The 16,789-nt window shown below is 42.0% G+C and overlaps 1 protein-coding gene and 1 non-coding gene across 2 annotated transcripts in view; both read left to right on the top strand.

Annotated features, from left to right (window-relative positions):
* NOP58 (NOP58 ribonucleoprotein) overlaps positions 1-11,031 on the top strand; it is a 34,493-nt gene extending 23,462 nt beyond the window's left edge. Inside the window, exons 13-15 of the mRNA XM_054044247.1 lie at positions 1,668-1,801; positions 8,716-8,837; positions 10,677-11,031. Of these exons, the coding sequence (XP_053900222.1) occupies positions 1,668-1,801; positions 8,716-8,837; positions 10,677-10,730 (310 nt within the window). The 3' untranslated portion in view covers positions 10,731-11,031. The remainder of the gene's footprint in view (positions 1-1,667; positions 1,802-8,715; positions 8,838-10,676) is intronic.
* On the top strand, positions 3,692-3,775 carry LOC128845824 (small nucleolar RNA SNORD11). Its single transcript, XR_008446737.1, has one exon. It is a non-coding gene; the product is annotated as a small nucleolar RNA SNORD11 (small nucleolar RNA).
* Positions 11,032-16,789: the final 5,758 nt, after the last annotated feature.

Raw genomic sequence — 16,789 nt, 5'->3', positions numbered from 1 at the left:
GCCCCCCTACTACACAGAGTCCCAGCCCAGGGCCCTGGTAATGGCGAATGGGTTTGCCACTAAGCTGGCAGGGAATCTGTCTGCAACATGCCTACTGCTGCAGAGACACTGGCTGGTCCCTCCCTGGGCTACTACCTACCGTGACTCCTGCAGTTGAAGTCACAGTGTCCTCGTCTCTGGGCTCCTTGGGTGGTGACTGCAATCTCCCTGGGACATCCTCAGGTACCTGGGCACCTGCCTGGGCCTTGGCATTTCCTGCTCCCAGTGTCCGGGATCCTGGCTGCTCCTCAGATGGAGCTGACGTGGTGCATCCTTCCTCCTTGGTCAGCCCAGACTGAGCTAGGCTGCTCCCTTTTTATACTGCAGCAGCAGCTGGAGCACGCCCAGCAGGGTTGAGAGGGCGTGGCTTCTGCTGCTAGAGTGCTGCCCCTTCCTCTCCAGTGAAGGGCAAGTACACCCCGCCATATCGTCCCATCTCAAAAAAGATGCATTCGAATTGGAAAAGTTACAGAGAAGAACAACAAAAATGATTAGGGGTATGGAACAGCCTCCATATGAGGAGATATTAAAAAGACTGGGACTGTTCATCTTAGAAAAGAGACGACTTTTCTGAGAGGGGTATATGAGAGAGGTCTATAAAATCCTGAATGGTGTCGAGAAAGTGAATAAGAAGCATTATTTACCCCTTCACATACAACAAGACTCAGGGGTTACCCAATGCAATTAATACACAGCAGGTTTAAAACAAAAGGAAGTACTAATTCACACAACACACAGTCAACCTGTGGAACTCATTCCCAGAGGATTTTGTGAAGGCCAAACTATAACTGGGATCAAAAAAGAATTGGCTGTTAGCCAAGATGGTCATGGATGCAACCCCATGCTCTGGATGTCCCTAAGCATCTGAATGCTAGAAGCTGGGAGTGGACAACAGCGGACGGATCACTTGATAATTGCCCTGTTCTGTTCACTTACTCTGTAGCATCTGGCATTAGCCACAGTCGGAAGACAGGATACTGGGCTAGATTGACTATTGGTCTGACCCAATATGGCCGTTCTTATGTTATGCTTGTGCACCTGGCCACACCCTCTTGAAGGAAACAATTCTTCGGGCTCAGCTGTGGAGAGAGCAACATAATGGATGACATGTGGTCTCAGACTATAATAGAATTGAAATCTTGATTACAATGACCCTTATAATAAAAAGTAAAATTCAACACCTGAACTGGCTTTTCTGTGCAGATGTGACAGTTGTACTCTGTTTTCAGTGGAGATGTAGCCTGGTTGGTGCCAGGATATCTTTTACTGGACCAACTTCTGTTGGCGAAAGAGACCCACTTTTGAGTGACACAGAAGAAGAGCTCTATGTAGCTCAAACACTTGTCTCTCTCACCAACAGAAGTTGGTCCAGTACAAGATACTACTTGTTTCTCAATTGTACTACGTAGAATACAGCTCCTGTGTTCGTTTGTTTCTCGGTAAATGGAAACCAGGCCACCAATGATCCTTCACTTCCCATCAGCTGTGCTGTCTCCATTGAAAATCATACAGTGAGGAGATGTTGGTAGAGACTTGAAAGTGAGCATTTCACCATTGTATCTTATTTACAGTGCTGTTTCTTCCCTTGCAAGTTTGCAACTTAACTTACTCAGTTTTCTTCATTCCAGTGAAGTGAAGGTATATGACCCCTCTGGTGACTCTACACTCCCTGCTGTTCCAAAAAAACGTAAAATTGAAGAGGTGGAAGAAGAGGAGACGGAGGTTACAGTGAAAGGAAAGAAGATCAAAGTAGAAATTAAAGGTTGGTTACTGTATTTGTGTCTAACATCATTTCCTGTGAGCATTGTATAAAGGGAATTAGAGTGGCATCTAGTGGCCTTTCAGAATACACAACTGTTTTCCATGAGTTTGACATGGGTTTTTTTAATCTTGTTGGCTGAAACTGGACTGCATTTGTTTTATATGTATTTCTAAAAGGCCAGTGGTGTTCTAAGCATAACACAGAAGAGGTTTAAAAAAAAAAAAAAAAAAAGCAGCCTCAAATGTCTATTACAGAATTACTTGCGGAGTAGATTAATCCTTAACTGACATTGTTTGGTATCATGAAAAGAGATGGCTCTCGCATTTAAAAATTTGGCATTGTGCTAACTTGTTTATCCCATTTACTATGAGTATGGATAAACCCCTATTATCCGAATAGTTTGGGTCATATCCAAAATTGGAGAGGATTAGAATTTCAGGATAAATATCAATTTAGAATTTCACAATCTGAATTTCAGATAATAGGAGTTTATTTGTATGTGTGTTTAAAAATAACCACTCCATTCTAGAGTGATAGACCTTGATAGGCTAGCTACCAGCTCTGAGTTACCTTGTGAAAGATCTTGGATTGTAATTTCGGAATCGTTAGTTTTTGTATTGAGAATTGCTTTGCAAACTGCCTAGGCAGCTATGCTAAAAAGCTACTTCTTCCTCTCCTCCAAAACCTCAAAATAGCTACCCTGATACTTGCTCTGGTAAAGGAGCACAGAGATGCTGTTTTTGAGTTTCCCTGAGCCAGAGTTGGCTGTGAGCTGCTCCAGGTTATGTCGGCTGCAATGATCTAAATCACAATAATTTACTCCTGGGGAATTCTGTGCCAAAAAATTACAAATTCTGCACACAATATTTTAAAATTCTGCAAATTGTGTGTCAAAATACACTATATAACCACACCAGTTTCAAAAATTCCCCCCGGAGTAGAGAGTTAAAGAAATTCCTATGACAACCCAGTTCCTGCTTCCCTGCTCCCTCCTCCCTAGAGCCCAGCCAGAGGAGCCAGACACTCCCTCCCATCCCCCCAGAGCCCAGCTGTGGGGCCCTCCCTGGCCCAGACGCTCACCACCACCACCACCACCCCCCCCGAGACCAGCTGCAGCCTTCCCTCTGGCCCTGAAACTTGTACACCTTCACTACAGCCGCACCGCACCCCACCCCAGACACACCCTCTACCCCCTAGAGGCCAGCTGGGGGGCCCTCCCGGCCCTCTACTCTCCAGAGCCCAGGGATCCTGAGGGAGAAACAGCCTGATGATGGGTCCTAGGCTTGTACAGAGTTTCTTGCATGCTGCCACCTCCTTCCTTCAGGGCATGCTGGGAACCCTCCAGTTCCTTCCCCTTCACACCAGTCTTGTCTTCTATTTCCAAGCTGGGGTCTGCTGGTCCAGTGATCCCTAGTGGCAGCCAACATCTCTGCAGCCCATTTCTGTAGGGGGAGGGAGGGAAATTCTGTGCGCACATTAATTTCTGCAAAATTCTGCATTGAGCAGTGGCGCAGCATTCCCCCAGGAGTAAACAATGGCTGGCAAAGGCTGTAAGAGCAGCCAGGGCCACTACAGGGATGCCTAATCCACAACCCCCCTCTACAGCCACCATTCTCCATGCACCAACATTGGACAGTGAGGGTGATTTCAGCGCAGTTGTGCTGGCTTTGCATCATCCTCAGGTCCCCTAATGCCAAGGTGATTTTCCTGGGGGTGGCTTTATGGCATCTTGCACTGGTGGAGTGGCTCACCGGCTCTGTAACCTAGCTGAGGATTGGGGCTACCCTCTCCCATGGTACAGATGTATCTTTCTGTAGTGTTGGGGAAAAGGTCCACATCATGACTTTTGCTGTGATATTTAATACGGTAATGAAATAAGAACACATGGGAGTGGTCTGTGATGATTTTAATGTTCTTTGCCTAATTCCTTTTGGAGTATGTGGACATTTTTAGTCACTACCTCTTCTGAGACCCTTCTGAATGTGTTGTCAGCACCAAATTAACCCTTTATTATAAGCACAGAAGTGTTTCCATAGACTAACTTTCCATTATAAACCTAGATGTGAAACACTCATACTTATTTCCCTACCCCAAAACTGCCCCAGAAAACATAGTGCCTTGCTGACACTTCTCTCAAGAATTCTCTTAGCACAGTGGTTCTTACAACTTTTGTACTGGTGACCCCATTCACATAGCAAGCCTTTGAGTGTGACCCCCCCCCCCCCAATAAATTAAAAACATTGTTTTATATACTTAACGCCATTATAAATGCTGGAGGCAAAGTGGGGTTTGGGGTGGAGGCTGACAGCTCCCGACCCCCCCCCCCCCCCAGGTAATAACCTTGTGACCCCCTGAGGGGTCCCGACCCCCCGTTTGAGAACCCCTGTCCTAGAAGGAGAAAATCTACAGCCAATTCCGTATTCGTCAGGTATAGTTCTTAAAGATTAGTTTAACGTTTTTTTTACTCATAAGCATGTCTTTTAATGGGTTATACCACAAATACCTTTGCCTACGAATCATATCTCTTGATTCATTTGGCCTTACTGGGCACTGATGCCTCTTAACATTTTGGGGATATATAAAGCTTAATTTTGGCGAGAGCTTGGAAAATCGGAACCACCAATATCATATGTAGTGGGCAAATTTCAGCGTGGTTCAGTGGATTGGCAAAGTTACGTTGCACATATGTTAAACTTTGTCAGATGTCCTGGTTTTGTTGGAGAGTCCAGAGCTGAGATATGGTCCTGTCTTTCCAATAAAGAGGTGCATTGGTGAGACACACATCTTAAAAATCTAACTAGCTGCTATCATCTGCAAACAAACTTTCTTAAATTATAATTAAGGGTGTAAATGGTTCAGGAAAAAACATTAAAATTTACTCAAAAAAAACAAACAAACAAAAAAATCTGAAGAGCTGCAAACTCCTAAGTGAAGTTAGATGTGAGAAATTGAGTTATAGGAATGCCAAGTTGAGGTACCATAAACCACCTTCATGGTGTCTTTTATCCTCCACCAAAACACACAGCTGTACATCTTACTTCATGGCCAGTATAAACATGTGTGTTGCGCTGTTTACAAAATTTCCCCTTTACATCTGTGCACCCTGCCCATCCAGACCTTTCTCCCAACTCTAATTCTTTTTAAGCCAGCTGTACTATGCTTACTTTAGTGCCCATATGTCCCAGTCATGACTGAGGTGCTATTGTGCTAGGGGCTGTACACACTGAGTTGGGCAGATCTGAAGAGCTTATTTATCTCTTACCATCCATGTGCAGATATATCCTTTCTCATTGTCCTCTGATACTCTTTAAAATCACAACCTCACAAGGTTCACACATTACCGTTGTATCTACGTAGTTCACAAACACCTTTCCCAGCCACCATTCTGCTCACATCCAAACGTCTGTTTATCCTTTGTATTCCGCTGCGAAATAGAACTTGACTTAGCACAGCACCAGTCTACTCTCAATCCCGATGTACCTCTTACTACTTTCCACTCACGTTTAATAAGCTATCCTCCTTACGCCCTCCCCATCCCGTGGACTGGCCATCCACCAACCTGTGTGGAATTCTCCGAAACAGGGACACATCATGACCTCACTGTTTTCAGGTAGATGACAGAAGAGCCGACATGTCCATCGTGTGTTGTGGCAGTGGTAGCTTGAGAAGTTTGGCAGGTAGTTCTAAGTGGCATAAAGAGTGCATTGGATGGCAGGCTAGGACTGTTTATAAAGCCTTAAGTCTGCATTTCTATACTTGGACACCTAAACCCCAAATGTGTTCGGTTCCTTGGCTTTAACTTTTTTAAAAACTGTAGTGCTCTAATGAGGTGGTTTTTTTTGTTTTTTTTTAACTTAGCATTACAACCTGAAAGGGACACCAACTTAAAAATCATGTTTGTCTGATGTCTCTGTAACAAAAATAAGAGAATTTATTTTGTCTCCTCTGAGCATTTGGTAGCACTTTGGACGTCGCTTTCAGTGTTTCCCTATTTGCGTGGATCTTTCAAACAGCAACCAGGGGCGTGCACATGCTTTTTAAACACAAAGGGTTTGGAACCCCTTCAAAAATTAGCAGGGAGAGTATCTGAAGTCACGTAATGTTTTTTTTTAAACCATCTAGAAAATAAGTTGATGCTGTCCCTTGAACACCACTATTTCAAGTGGGGGGGTGGGAAACCCAGTATGAATCAATTAGACAGAATAACTTGAGGTTTTAGTCTTCTAACATGACCACTAATAGTGCTAACCAGTACCACCAGTAAAACGTTCAGCTTACATTAAAGGTCATAGTGTGCAACTATGGCTTGTCACTAAAACTCCTGTACTGCAAGAAGGGGAAGTATCTTTTTAAAATAAATTAATGGAGTTAACCCTGCAGGGCAGGCTCAAGTGATGGGGGCTACCCTATCAGGGCACATTTTAATCATATGCTATTTGACCTGTCATCTGTACACTGGAAGAAGTGGGTGGAGTATGATGTGTATACAAAGTGCTTGGTATGTAAAAATGCATTAAAGATTTTTGTATGGTAAAACACTCATGGTGGAACCCAGGGTACTGATCCCTACACTGTATAGGTACTGGTACGTACATCAGTTAAGCTATGCTATTCTGGGTGCTGTTCAGTCTGGTTCAGAGCCTGCTGACAAAGGCTCTTGCCTCTCTTGTCAACTGCTGTATTGCAAAGAAACCCTACTGGGCTGAGTGACTTGCCAGTGCCAGGTCTGGAGGGAAAGAACAGCCTCCCTGGAGCTGTTATCCTCATTCTGTCCAGGTTCGAACATGTGAAAGCTTGTGATGAGCTCTGTTGGAAACTAGCAATTTAAGTCTTTATTAAGGCATCCTGCTGCTCGCTGTGAGAAATTACAAGACCTGTGAATACAAAATACATTATTTTGCATTGAAATTTGTGACAGTTCCCTTGGTTGGTGTTTCAAAGCAGATGACACAGTAAATAACATAGGTTATTTTCCAAAGGTAACCACACAGCACATTGCTCAGTATCCCAATAGAATGAAAACTTACAGCAAATGTGACTCAAAATAACGTATAGCAAGATAAATGCATGAGTACAATTATTTGTATGTTGTTACTTCTCTTTACATATATATTATCCATTTGTGTAGGAGGTTCTATTATATGCACACACTAGTTGCATGTTGGCCTGCATATCTGTTGTGGAATCAGTTTATTATTGTACACACCAGGCCTTTCATCTGGAATCCTCTTCTAATGAGGGTTTGAGCATTTTTATTAGTAAACTGCATGTTTAGTTCTATTTTGCTGGTTGCAATTTGCAGGTTGCAAAAGGCCAAGGGGGAAAGGGTTAACTCAACAATCCAGCTAGGCTCAAAAATAAAAAACAAAATTGCAGCCCAAGGCCAATGCACACAAACCAGTTCTCTGCTGCCTGCCAAACAGCCAAAAGCCTATATATTAAAAAAAAAAAGCCAAGCCAAACAAACCTAACAAGGTTGTAAAACTAAAAAAATTGCAAAGGCCAGTAAATTAAAAAACAGCCTCGCAACCCTAAAGTCCATATGTTTTTAAAAAAACCTAAAAAAGCCGTAAAAGGCCAGTTCAAACTAATACAAAGTGCATAAAAAACAAGGGACCCTAAACAAAAACGCCCCCCCAAAAAACCCAGGGCTTAAAACCCTCCCAAAAACTAAAGCAAGTCAAAAATTTACAGCAAACCCTAAACAACCTGTGCACAGGGCAAAACTCTCGTCTGCCCTTCCCCCTCTTCTTCTTACGTTACACCCACGCTTGGCCAGCCTTGGGTTGTGCATGTGTAAGTATAAAAGTGGGTTAGGGCTCGAACACTAACTTCCTTCCTCGAAGTAACATGGGGTGCATCCAGCACTCACCGCTGTTATTTGGTTAATAAAGCTTTAAACTTAGTTACTTGGTGTGCTCCTTCATCTTCTCCCCTAAAAATCCTGCGGCCTCAGCCTAATCACCTAAAGCCCCAGGCATATTAGCAACATAAATCTGTCACAATGTAATCAGGCATTTTATAAACTGGAGTCAATTTTGTATCTTATGTTTGCGCTTGAGGCAAATGTTAAAACATTCTTTTGTGTCATATTACTCTTCTGCTGGTCTGAAAGAGTTAACCCTGCTGCTACATTTTTGTAAGTTTAACGGAGTGTCCAACTCTGTTCAGTTTATTTTGTCTGAGATGTTTCTTTTTTGTGTTATTTGATTCACCTTCTCACTTTCAATATTGAATATGTTCTGATTTTTGGAAGTGGTGTACTAATTGTTTCCTCTTTTGAGTCATGACTACGTGCCACAAATGCTGCTGACATCAGCATCCCAGTTAGGTAGAAACTGAAGTATTGTTGCTACATCATGAGTTTACGCATTACAAGGCATTGCGTGCTAAAGGCCATGGTATCCAAGATTGACTCAGTTAAGCAAAGAAATTTAATGAGGTGGGGCTTTAGTGGTAGTGTGACTCTGCTGCATAAGCTGTCAGATGAATAGTGCTTTATGCTTGATTTCTCTATCTCAAGGTTCCTAAAGCTAAATGGTGTGTGTGTGTGTGTGAGATAAATTAATAGTAGATGATACTGTACTTGCCCATACATTCTGTTGGAAGACAGAACTGAAAATTAATTGTAGGTAGCTTTGTGCTCAATCTGTTTGATGAAATTTTGAGTCTTAAGCAGAATTGTGAGCCCTGATACCAGCGGGCAGTAGGCATGTGAAAAAGGGAGATATAGTGGAGTGGGAGAAAAGAGAGGTGGTGTGGAGAGGTAAAACTGCATGAAGGACTCCTGAATGCACTGTAACACGCACAGCTTCATCCTCTCATGAAACACAGACAGTGCAGCTACGGCTTTCATTCTGCCGTAAATCCTTTTGACAACTGACAGCCTGATGTTTTGCTTTTCTGTGATACAGAAGAGGCAGATATAGAGGAAGGCGAACCGGTCAAAAAGAAGAAAAAGAAAAAGGAAAAAAAACAGAGAGCTGAGGAAGAGGCAGCTTTGGCTGAAGAGCCATCCACTAGCGCAGCGGTGGAGGTGAGATGGGAATCATTCTAAATAATCAGTTGCATTGAAATCTGCAAGGATATTTTCTTTCCGAAACAGTGAGGGGGAGAAAAATACCCATGTCTGTATAGCTCAGTGTATGGGGACTATTGTTTTATATTCTCTTCAGCCCTTTTATTTTGTAATATTCAATATTGAAGGGTATGAGATGGATCAGCTTACAAATTAGGATCATGGGAAATTCATGACTGTCTCCAAGGCCACTATTTCCTATTCTCTTACCCTCATTTTGAAATGCGATCTCTAACTTTATACTCTATCTAAAGACTGGACAGGGTGTCCTTCAATCCGCTCAGTGGTATTCACTCAGCAATGTCCCTTAATAGCTCAGAAAGATTTCTGTGCGACACTGGGGCTGCACCATCCCGTTTCACTGCACCAGCTGGGCTGCTGAAGTGAGCCAAAAGATCTCCTAAAAGGCAATACAGAGTGGCTGCCAAACAACTAAGCACTGAATGAAGAACAGGAGTACTTGGGGCACCTTAGAGACTAACAAATTTATTAGAGCATAAGCTTTCGTGGACTACAGTCCGAAGAAGTGGGCTGTAGTCCACGAAAGCTTATGCTCTAATAAATTTGTTAGTCTCTAAGGTGCCACAAGTACTCCTGTTCTTTTTGCGGATACAGACTAACACGGCTGCTACTCTGAAACCTAAGCACTGAATGAATGCCACATTCTTTAAATGTGTTCTGTTTTGGGCCACCAGGGGTCTTGCTACAATGCTAGCTACAATTGTGAGCTACCAGCAGTGGTGACTCACTACAGTTTCTCCCGTAAAGTTGGACACGGATTTTTTTGAGACCTGTGCCAGTGAAACCATACTGTAAACCTGTGGAGTGCAACCCAGAAATGGAGGGAATGCCAGTTGGGTTGCACCCCTCTGTCTGAGTACTAAAAGCTGGGGTCACTAGAACACAGTGGATGCTTAAGGAGGGAGAGAGCACCTCTCAGGCCCCTTCCCTGCCTGCACAGTGCTTAGCTCCAGGGGAGGGGTAGTAGCATTTCAAGGAGGCTGTAAAGCTGGCCCTGCAGCCCCTCAAAATGGAACTCTCCAATCCTTGATGTTGATTGCCAGGGAGGGGAGGAAAAAGCATTGCTAACAGCGGCTCCTTCAGGCCACATCACCACTCACCCACTGCTCCACTCTATAGCACTTCTATAAGACCCCACCACCCAGAAGCTTCCAGTCTTTCTCTCTGTGACCCCAAGCCCACAATGTTGTGGCCACAGTACATTGGGAGGCTATGGCGAGTTAAGGGATGATTTTTCAACCGTGTTGTGGGCCAAAAAGTTTGAGAACCTTTGATAAATGTTACTCCTCAGATAACATGTAATAGTTACCCTGGTCTGTGCTAGTGATGGAATTAGCACTGTTTAGAAAGTAGTGTGGACATTCCCTTGATTTTTACAAATGAGCTTTGGTTCCACTAAATGCTGACATCTGTAGAAGAATCTCAATTGCAGACCCCTATTGCTGATGACTTCTTCCCATATGGATAGAAAAGGATGTCTTGCTTTGTGAAATCCATAGAAATTAGTCTGTTCTGTGGCTGAGCTCCAGGTTTGCAGGCTTCAGCTTGGCCTGCTTTGCATTGGAGGTAATTATGGTTCCTGCAGTCCTGTGAGCATCCTTTTCTTTAAGAGACTAGGGCAGGCAATGAATGAGTTTGTGGGCCCCTAACGGCAGTTTAACATTTGTAAACCACTTTGTGAATATGAGCAGCACTATCCAAGTCCTAAGTTATCTAGCTGTTCCTGTTGGTGTTCTGTTATCGTATGTTCATAGAAATATTTCCTTTGTTTTGCAGAGTACAGAGAAAAAGAAGAAGAAGAAGAAAATCAAAGTAGAGCAAGAGGACTAGTGGGGGGGAAACAATTCATTTGGACGCTTCAATTCAGAATAGATTCCCTAAAATACTTTCTCTTTAAATACTTGCTCAAACACCATAACTTCCCCCAATAATGGGAGGGGCAGGTGGAAGATTAATTTGATACGTCTCTGCTGTCTCTTCCTCAGAACAAATTATTTAATTTGTTTTTCGCTCCTTAAGTAGGCCACTGCCTTATTGCAGTTTCTTTAATTGAGAAGGTCACAATAGGTCTTTGTTCATATGTGGTCTTTTGTGATACTGAATAAAAATATTCTTTTTGTATATATCTGGAGCCAAGATTGTTTTGCCTCTTTCTGATTTGCTGGCACACAGTAACCAATTTCACTAACGTTTCTAAGTCCATTTAATTTTGTAAAATGTGTAACCATGAAGAGGAGGATCTGGCTTTCTTACCTTTTTTAAACCTTAAAGGTTTTTGTTGTGATCTCTACAAAGGCAATTCAAAAGCTGCAGTACAATTGCAGTATTTCTCATTTAGAAGACATACCCTAAAATTAATGGGAATAGCCATGTATTCATAAGGTTGTTGATTTCTACGGAAGCCAGAAGAATTCTGTATAGAACAGATGAGCTACATTATCAGTAGTGTACAGTGCAGTTTTCATGAGAGACCTTGAGAGAATTTGGAAGCAAAGATTACAGGGTTTTGCAAAAGACTGACAAGACAGAGACTTATGTTTGTTGTAACGTGAGTGAACTTCTAAATTGTCTTTTGTGGTTATCATTCAACAATTCCATTTTACTTGCCCACTCAAAAATCCACAGGATTGACTTCAGCAGCTGCTTAGTGACTAAGCTGAAAGGGGAAGCTTTTCTTTTGTTTTCGAAATAGAAACGACTTATTTCAACTATTGTTAAAGGTTTTATTGCTTCTGGGTAGCAAACGGTATACTGCACTGCTGCGCCTTCAAAAGACTTTTTAGTTCCTGACTACAGGGTTTACAGTGGAAAAGCAAATTCAACTTTAACTGTATAATTGACCTTTGCCCAGTATTTAGTGTAGATTACCCTTGCATATTATCCCACGCATTCCCTTTTCTTATCTTTTTCTATAAGGCATTTTATATTCCTCCCTAACAAAATGGGGGATTCTGTCTCTGGCTGGAAGATGTTTGATATCTGCTTTAGGTCATTGCAGTTGATGATTTTCTGTGGTAGATAATTTATTGACCAATTCTTCACATTTAACTGCTTACCCATGTTTGCTTTGTGACCGTGTAAATGGACATGTTTTGTTGACTCTCTAATGAAAATGTTTATCTGTTTGCTTAATTCAACCCTCTTGATGTGCAGAGGATGCAAAATGCCACCTCCTTCTCTGCCCATGTGAATGCTTAGCCACTGCCTTCCCTGGTGCTCCAAAGGAGGGCAGTTCTAATTAGCAGAGGCAGGCTTCTCAGAGGATGCTGTGAATCAGCATATCGGGCACTTATCTCTGGCACATCCTACTGCTCTGAACCCCCTGCTTATCCTTGTGAGAGCCTGGGTTGCTGGTCCTTGTCGCCCATATGAGGTGATCTTTCCCCCACTTGGAGCTCTGTGCAGTGGAATTCTCCAGAGGCCAATGGGAATCTCCCGAATTTTTGAGTGCATTCTGATTTTACTGGCTAAGTAATAAGGCACATTAAATCTGAATCTTACAGCAGAAAGAAAAAGCATGTGCAGTTATCCATGAAAGACAGAAATCTTTGATGTAATGCCCTGAGCTTTTTTTATTATAAATGTATTCTCAAATACAAATAATTACAGATGAGGGATTTCATTATCCTCTTTAGCATTAATGTAATCACTTGCCCAAAAGTCTTAAATAAATTATGTAGTCAATGCTCAGACACTGTCCTATATAATTTATCCGACTCAGAACATTTGCATGAACATTTTATTAGCTAAACAAAAGTTATCAGTCAGATCAGGATTTTTAAAGATTATTCACAGTTCCATGTTCTTTTAAGTGCTGCACGTTCTTATATTGCAAAACAAAACTGTGCTGTAGAAAATGAGGTGGTGCTGAAGGCTTTCAGTGTTTGGTGAAGGTGATGGGTCTTTTGGACCAAGGAACCCAGGAGGGAGACGGTTCAAGTTTTGGATCCTGGATAGGTGATACATTGCATCTCTTCTTTCCCACCATCCCTCTTTTGAGCAAGGCTGGAGATTACTTTGAAATCAGAGTTCTAGTTTGAACTGCTTGAGAGCAACTAGTTGTCTGACTGCAATATTTGGATTAAGCATAGTTCTACAAAAATGGCCAGTGACAGTGAACAATGTTATGTTGACACTGAAATGGTAATCACTATACTCCAGAGTTAACAAGCCTGAATCTGTTTGCTGCTATAGGCATTTAACACTGGCTTGGTTACACGGAGTTCCCCTTTTGAAGGTAGTATTCGTTGCCATAATGGCTTTAGAAAGGAATTTGAGCTGTGCTGCTTATAGGAAAGTATACTTCTTAAATTTGGCTGTGTGTAAAATAAAAAAGAAACTAATAAAATGGATTACATATAAAAGTCTCATGTAACCTGGGTACAGAAACTTCGTTTTAGACCAGGATGAAATTGATGGCAGTTCAGCAAGGACAGTGGGACCCATACAATCACAAGGGCCGTATATGCTGCCCCGTGGAAGGAGGGAATGCTATGGCCATTGTAGAAGCTTCACTTTCAAAGGGCTTTAGTTACCTGAAATGTGAGCTACTGCTTCTTATCTTTTCAACTTATCTTATCAACTTTTTTTGAAAGAGATTTTATGAATAAGTTTCACATTGATCGCTGGGTCAGGCCCAGAAAAAGGGGGAGGGGTCTTTAGTGAGGTTGCTGATAACTTTGGAAGCTATTTCTAGTCCAGTTTAGGCAAACTGATTTTATATTCTAAAGTGCTTGTAATGTAACAGAATGAAACACAAGAATCTTCTTATATCTAGACAAGATGTAGAGGTGTCTCCAGCAAAAGTGTCTTTTCTGCCTGCTGGAAAGCACAAAGTCTGCATCTTTTTTTCACTCCTCGTGGCTAGCGGATATACTAAAATAAAGCAGACAAATACCTGCCTCTATCTTCAGCTGTTGAAGTGACTTCATATCAGCTTGACAGAGGAGGACTGGCTGCTGTGATCAGTAATGACCTCAACACTTTATGGTAGCACCACTTGGACTGAAGACCGGAGTGGGGAAACTCCAAATAGTTTGGTATACTGTATCAGAGGGGTAGCTGTGTTAGTCTGAATCTGTAAAAAGCAACAGAGGGTCCTGTGGCACCTTTAAGACTAACAGAAGTATTGGGAGCATAAGCTTTCGTGGGTAAGAACCTCACTTCTCCTCCCTTGGTGTTCACACCTCAACTGCTAGCAGAGCACCTCACCCTCCCTGATTGAACTAACCTCGTTATCTCCATACTGATTTATACCTGCCTCTGGAGATTTCCATTACTTGCATCTGAAGAAGTGAGGTTCTTACCCCCGAAAGCTTATGCGCCCAATACTTCTGTTAGTCTTAAAGGTGCCACAGGACCCTCGGTTGCTTTTGGTATACTGTGTTGCTGAAAACACATATAATTGTGAAGGCTTCATTGATGTGTGCCAATCACTATGCTAATTCCCTGTGAAAGAGCAGATTGTATTCAAGGTCCTGATGGTGTATTCAGAGCCCTGCTTTGGACAGCCCTTATCTAAAGAACCACTTCTCCCTCCGATAGTTGTAAGGGAATAGTCTTCTACAATGGTAAAGGATTCTAGGAAGAGCGGGCGAGCTATCTGTTGGAAGACCTGAGACTTTAGAACTCTCACAAGACTTGTCACCAGAAATCAAACCAAAATGTAAGGCCCACCTTTTTGATAGCTTGTCTACTGGAACACAGCCATAGAAAATAGGAAGGGTAATTAAAGTGTGATCATACATATTTTGAGGTGCTGACAAGTGCTTATTCAAGTGTCAGAGCAATATATGTTGTGTGTGGGCCAGCAGCACTTTCTTCTCTCTCAGCCTGAGAGATTTTGCCATTTAGAAGTATGGAGACTGAATGGGTCCGGGGCTTAGAAATTGGACACACAACCTTTCCCTTGGTTCACACTTGGTCCAGGCTGGCAGTGAAAGAAAGTTACCTAGCTTAGGGTTTTGTGTAGTTCCATCACTGTAGTGCCTAAGTGCATGGCAATGTCCGCAGTGGACTTTATGGAGTTTTCTGCTCTGTCTCCCAGCTTCTAGGAATCTGTATTTCCCCCTTCAGTTCTGGTGGGGAAGGTTTAGCAAACCATGGGGTCTTGTAGCATGTTCTCATTACCTTCTGATGTCTATTCGGGCTGTTTTTACATGAACTTATGAGCCCCTTTCCTAGTAGCCAGTACACACTGCTAGTGCTTCTGTACCTCTTGAATTAATGAATTCATTGTCTAGAGGATCATTCTGGCAACTTTCATGAGCACTAGAGTTTGTTCAAAATTAATCAGGTGATATTTTTTTTTAATTAGAATGTAAATTTTTCAAACTACGTTGAAACTTCTCCCTATTAAATCATTGGGAGAGAGGAAAATATCTAACATCTTAATAGGGGCTTTAGTACCAGGGCCTACCTAGAGCATAACTAGTCACAAAAGTGACACACAAAAATGGCACTACCTTACTGAACATATTTGCCTTTTTTTCCCCTGAGATTGCTGCAAACAAAATTTGATTCCTATTAGCCCTATAGATCCACTATGGTTTAGGGAAGTGTGAGCTGGAATCTTTTCATGGGCAATTGTCCATGACGTTCTCCTTTTGTAAGTTCTGTTACTTTATATGATGCATGAGGAAAAAAGAAAACAACGTGACTTGATCTGGATGCTATTGAGAGAATAAATAGTGGAGCTCACCGGAGGATGAAGATTCTGTTTTGCAGCAACTCACAATGTTTAGACATTTGTTTGTTTTGGATTGGAATGAAAATAAAACCTTTCCAAAGATTTCATCCAAAAAGTGCATATGCATGTTAACCACTTTCTATAGTGTGGTCATTAGGGTGCTAGGCTGAGATGTGGAAATCCCAGGCTCAAGTCCGTGTTCTGACTAATTCAGAGCAGGTATTCAGCCCAGTGCAACCTTTTGTCTAGACTTTACTCTGAGCTTGCTTAGAAGACACAATTTAGAATGGCAGGTGTGCCTTAAGTTAGAAAAACATTTCCTTCTGTTTTCTCCTATGGGAGAGAACTGGAATATGTCTTAGAATTATTCTAATTCTTCACAGATATAATTGTATCCAAGCCCATACCAAAGTTGTGCCTCGTTTGTACAATGAAAAATTCCAAGACTTAACCAAATCCAGGAGGTGGTGGGAAGCTATTGAAGTTAAACTTGCCCGTAGAGAGACTTAAGAGTTTCAATGCAAAATAAAAAAGTTTTAATATAACCAGTAGAAAATTCAATAAGTTTTCATCAGCTAGAAATTTTATGTGTGCTTAAGCTCCTCTCTCCTTCTGTTTCTATCTGTGAGCACGTTATATAATGGACATCTTTCAGTCAGGCTATTTGTTTCTCTGCCTTTATAGTTAGGATTTTCAAAAGCTCTTGTTGGCCTAACTGCTTCTATTGAAATAATGGTAAATTGACTTCAAGGGGAGCGGCTTCGGCCAATGCTGAGCACGTCCACCCATAATCAATTTTTCATCCACTTTTTAATTAGTCATACATTGCAAAACAACCATTTTTATGTCTAGTATCCCCTCTTGTTCTATGGTTCTGGTGATTATAGACTGATCCAATGCTACCCACACAAGTCAATGATATCAGGTACAGCACCTTGGATTTACCTAACTATCCCCAGTGCCCCACTGGGTGTTATAATTTTAGTCAGTATTCTATGCATCTCCCTTGAGTAGATAAGTCATGATCCACCCTCCATCTATCCCATTTTCATTTCAAAAGCAACTTGTACGAACAGTTACGTGTCTTTACCGCACGCAATACTGTCCCCTCATACAGGCTTGGTTTATTAATACATAGGTACCCCTTTGTGTCCAAGATGGACATGTGACTTTCAAACCGGATTAACATTCTTCACCCACT

This window comes from Malaclemys terrapin, chromosome 11 (assembly GCF_027887155.1).
Source record: "Malaclemys terrapin pileata isolate rMalTer1 chromosome 11, rMalTer1.hap1, whole genome shotgun sequence".
NCBI lineage: Eukaryota > Metazoa > Chordata > Testudines > Emydidae > Malaclemys > Malaclemys terrapin.
This window is presented reverse-complemented; position numbering and strand designations above follow the sequence as displayed.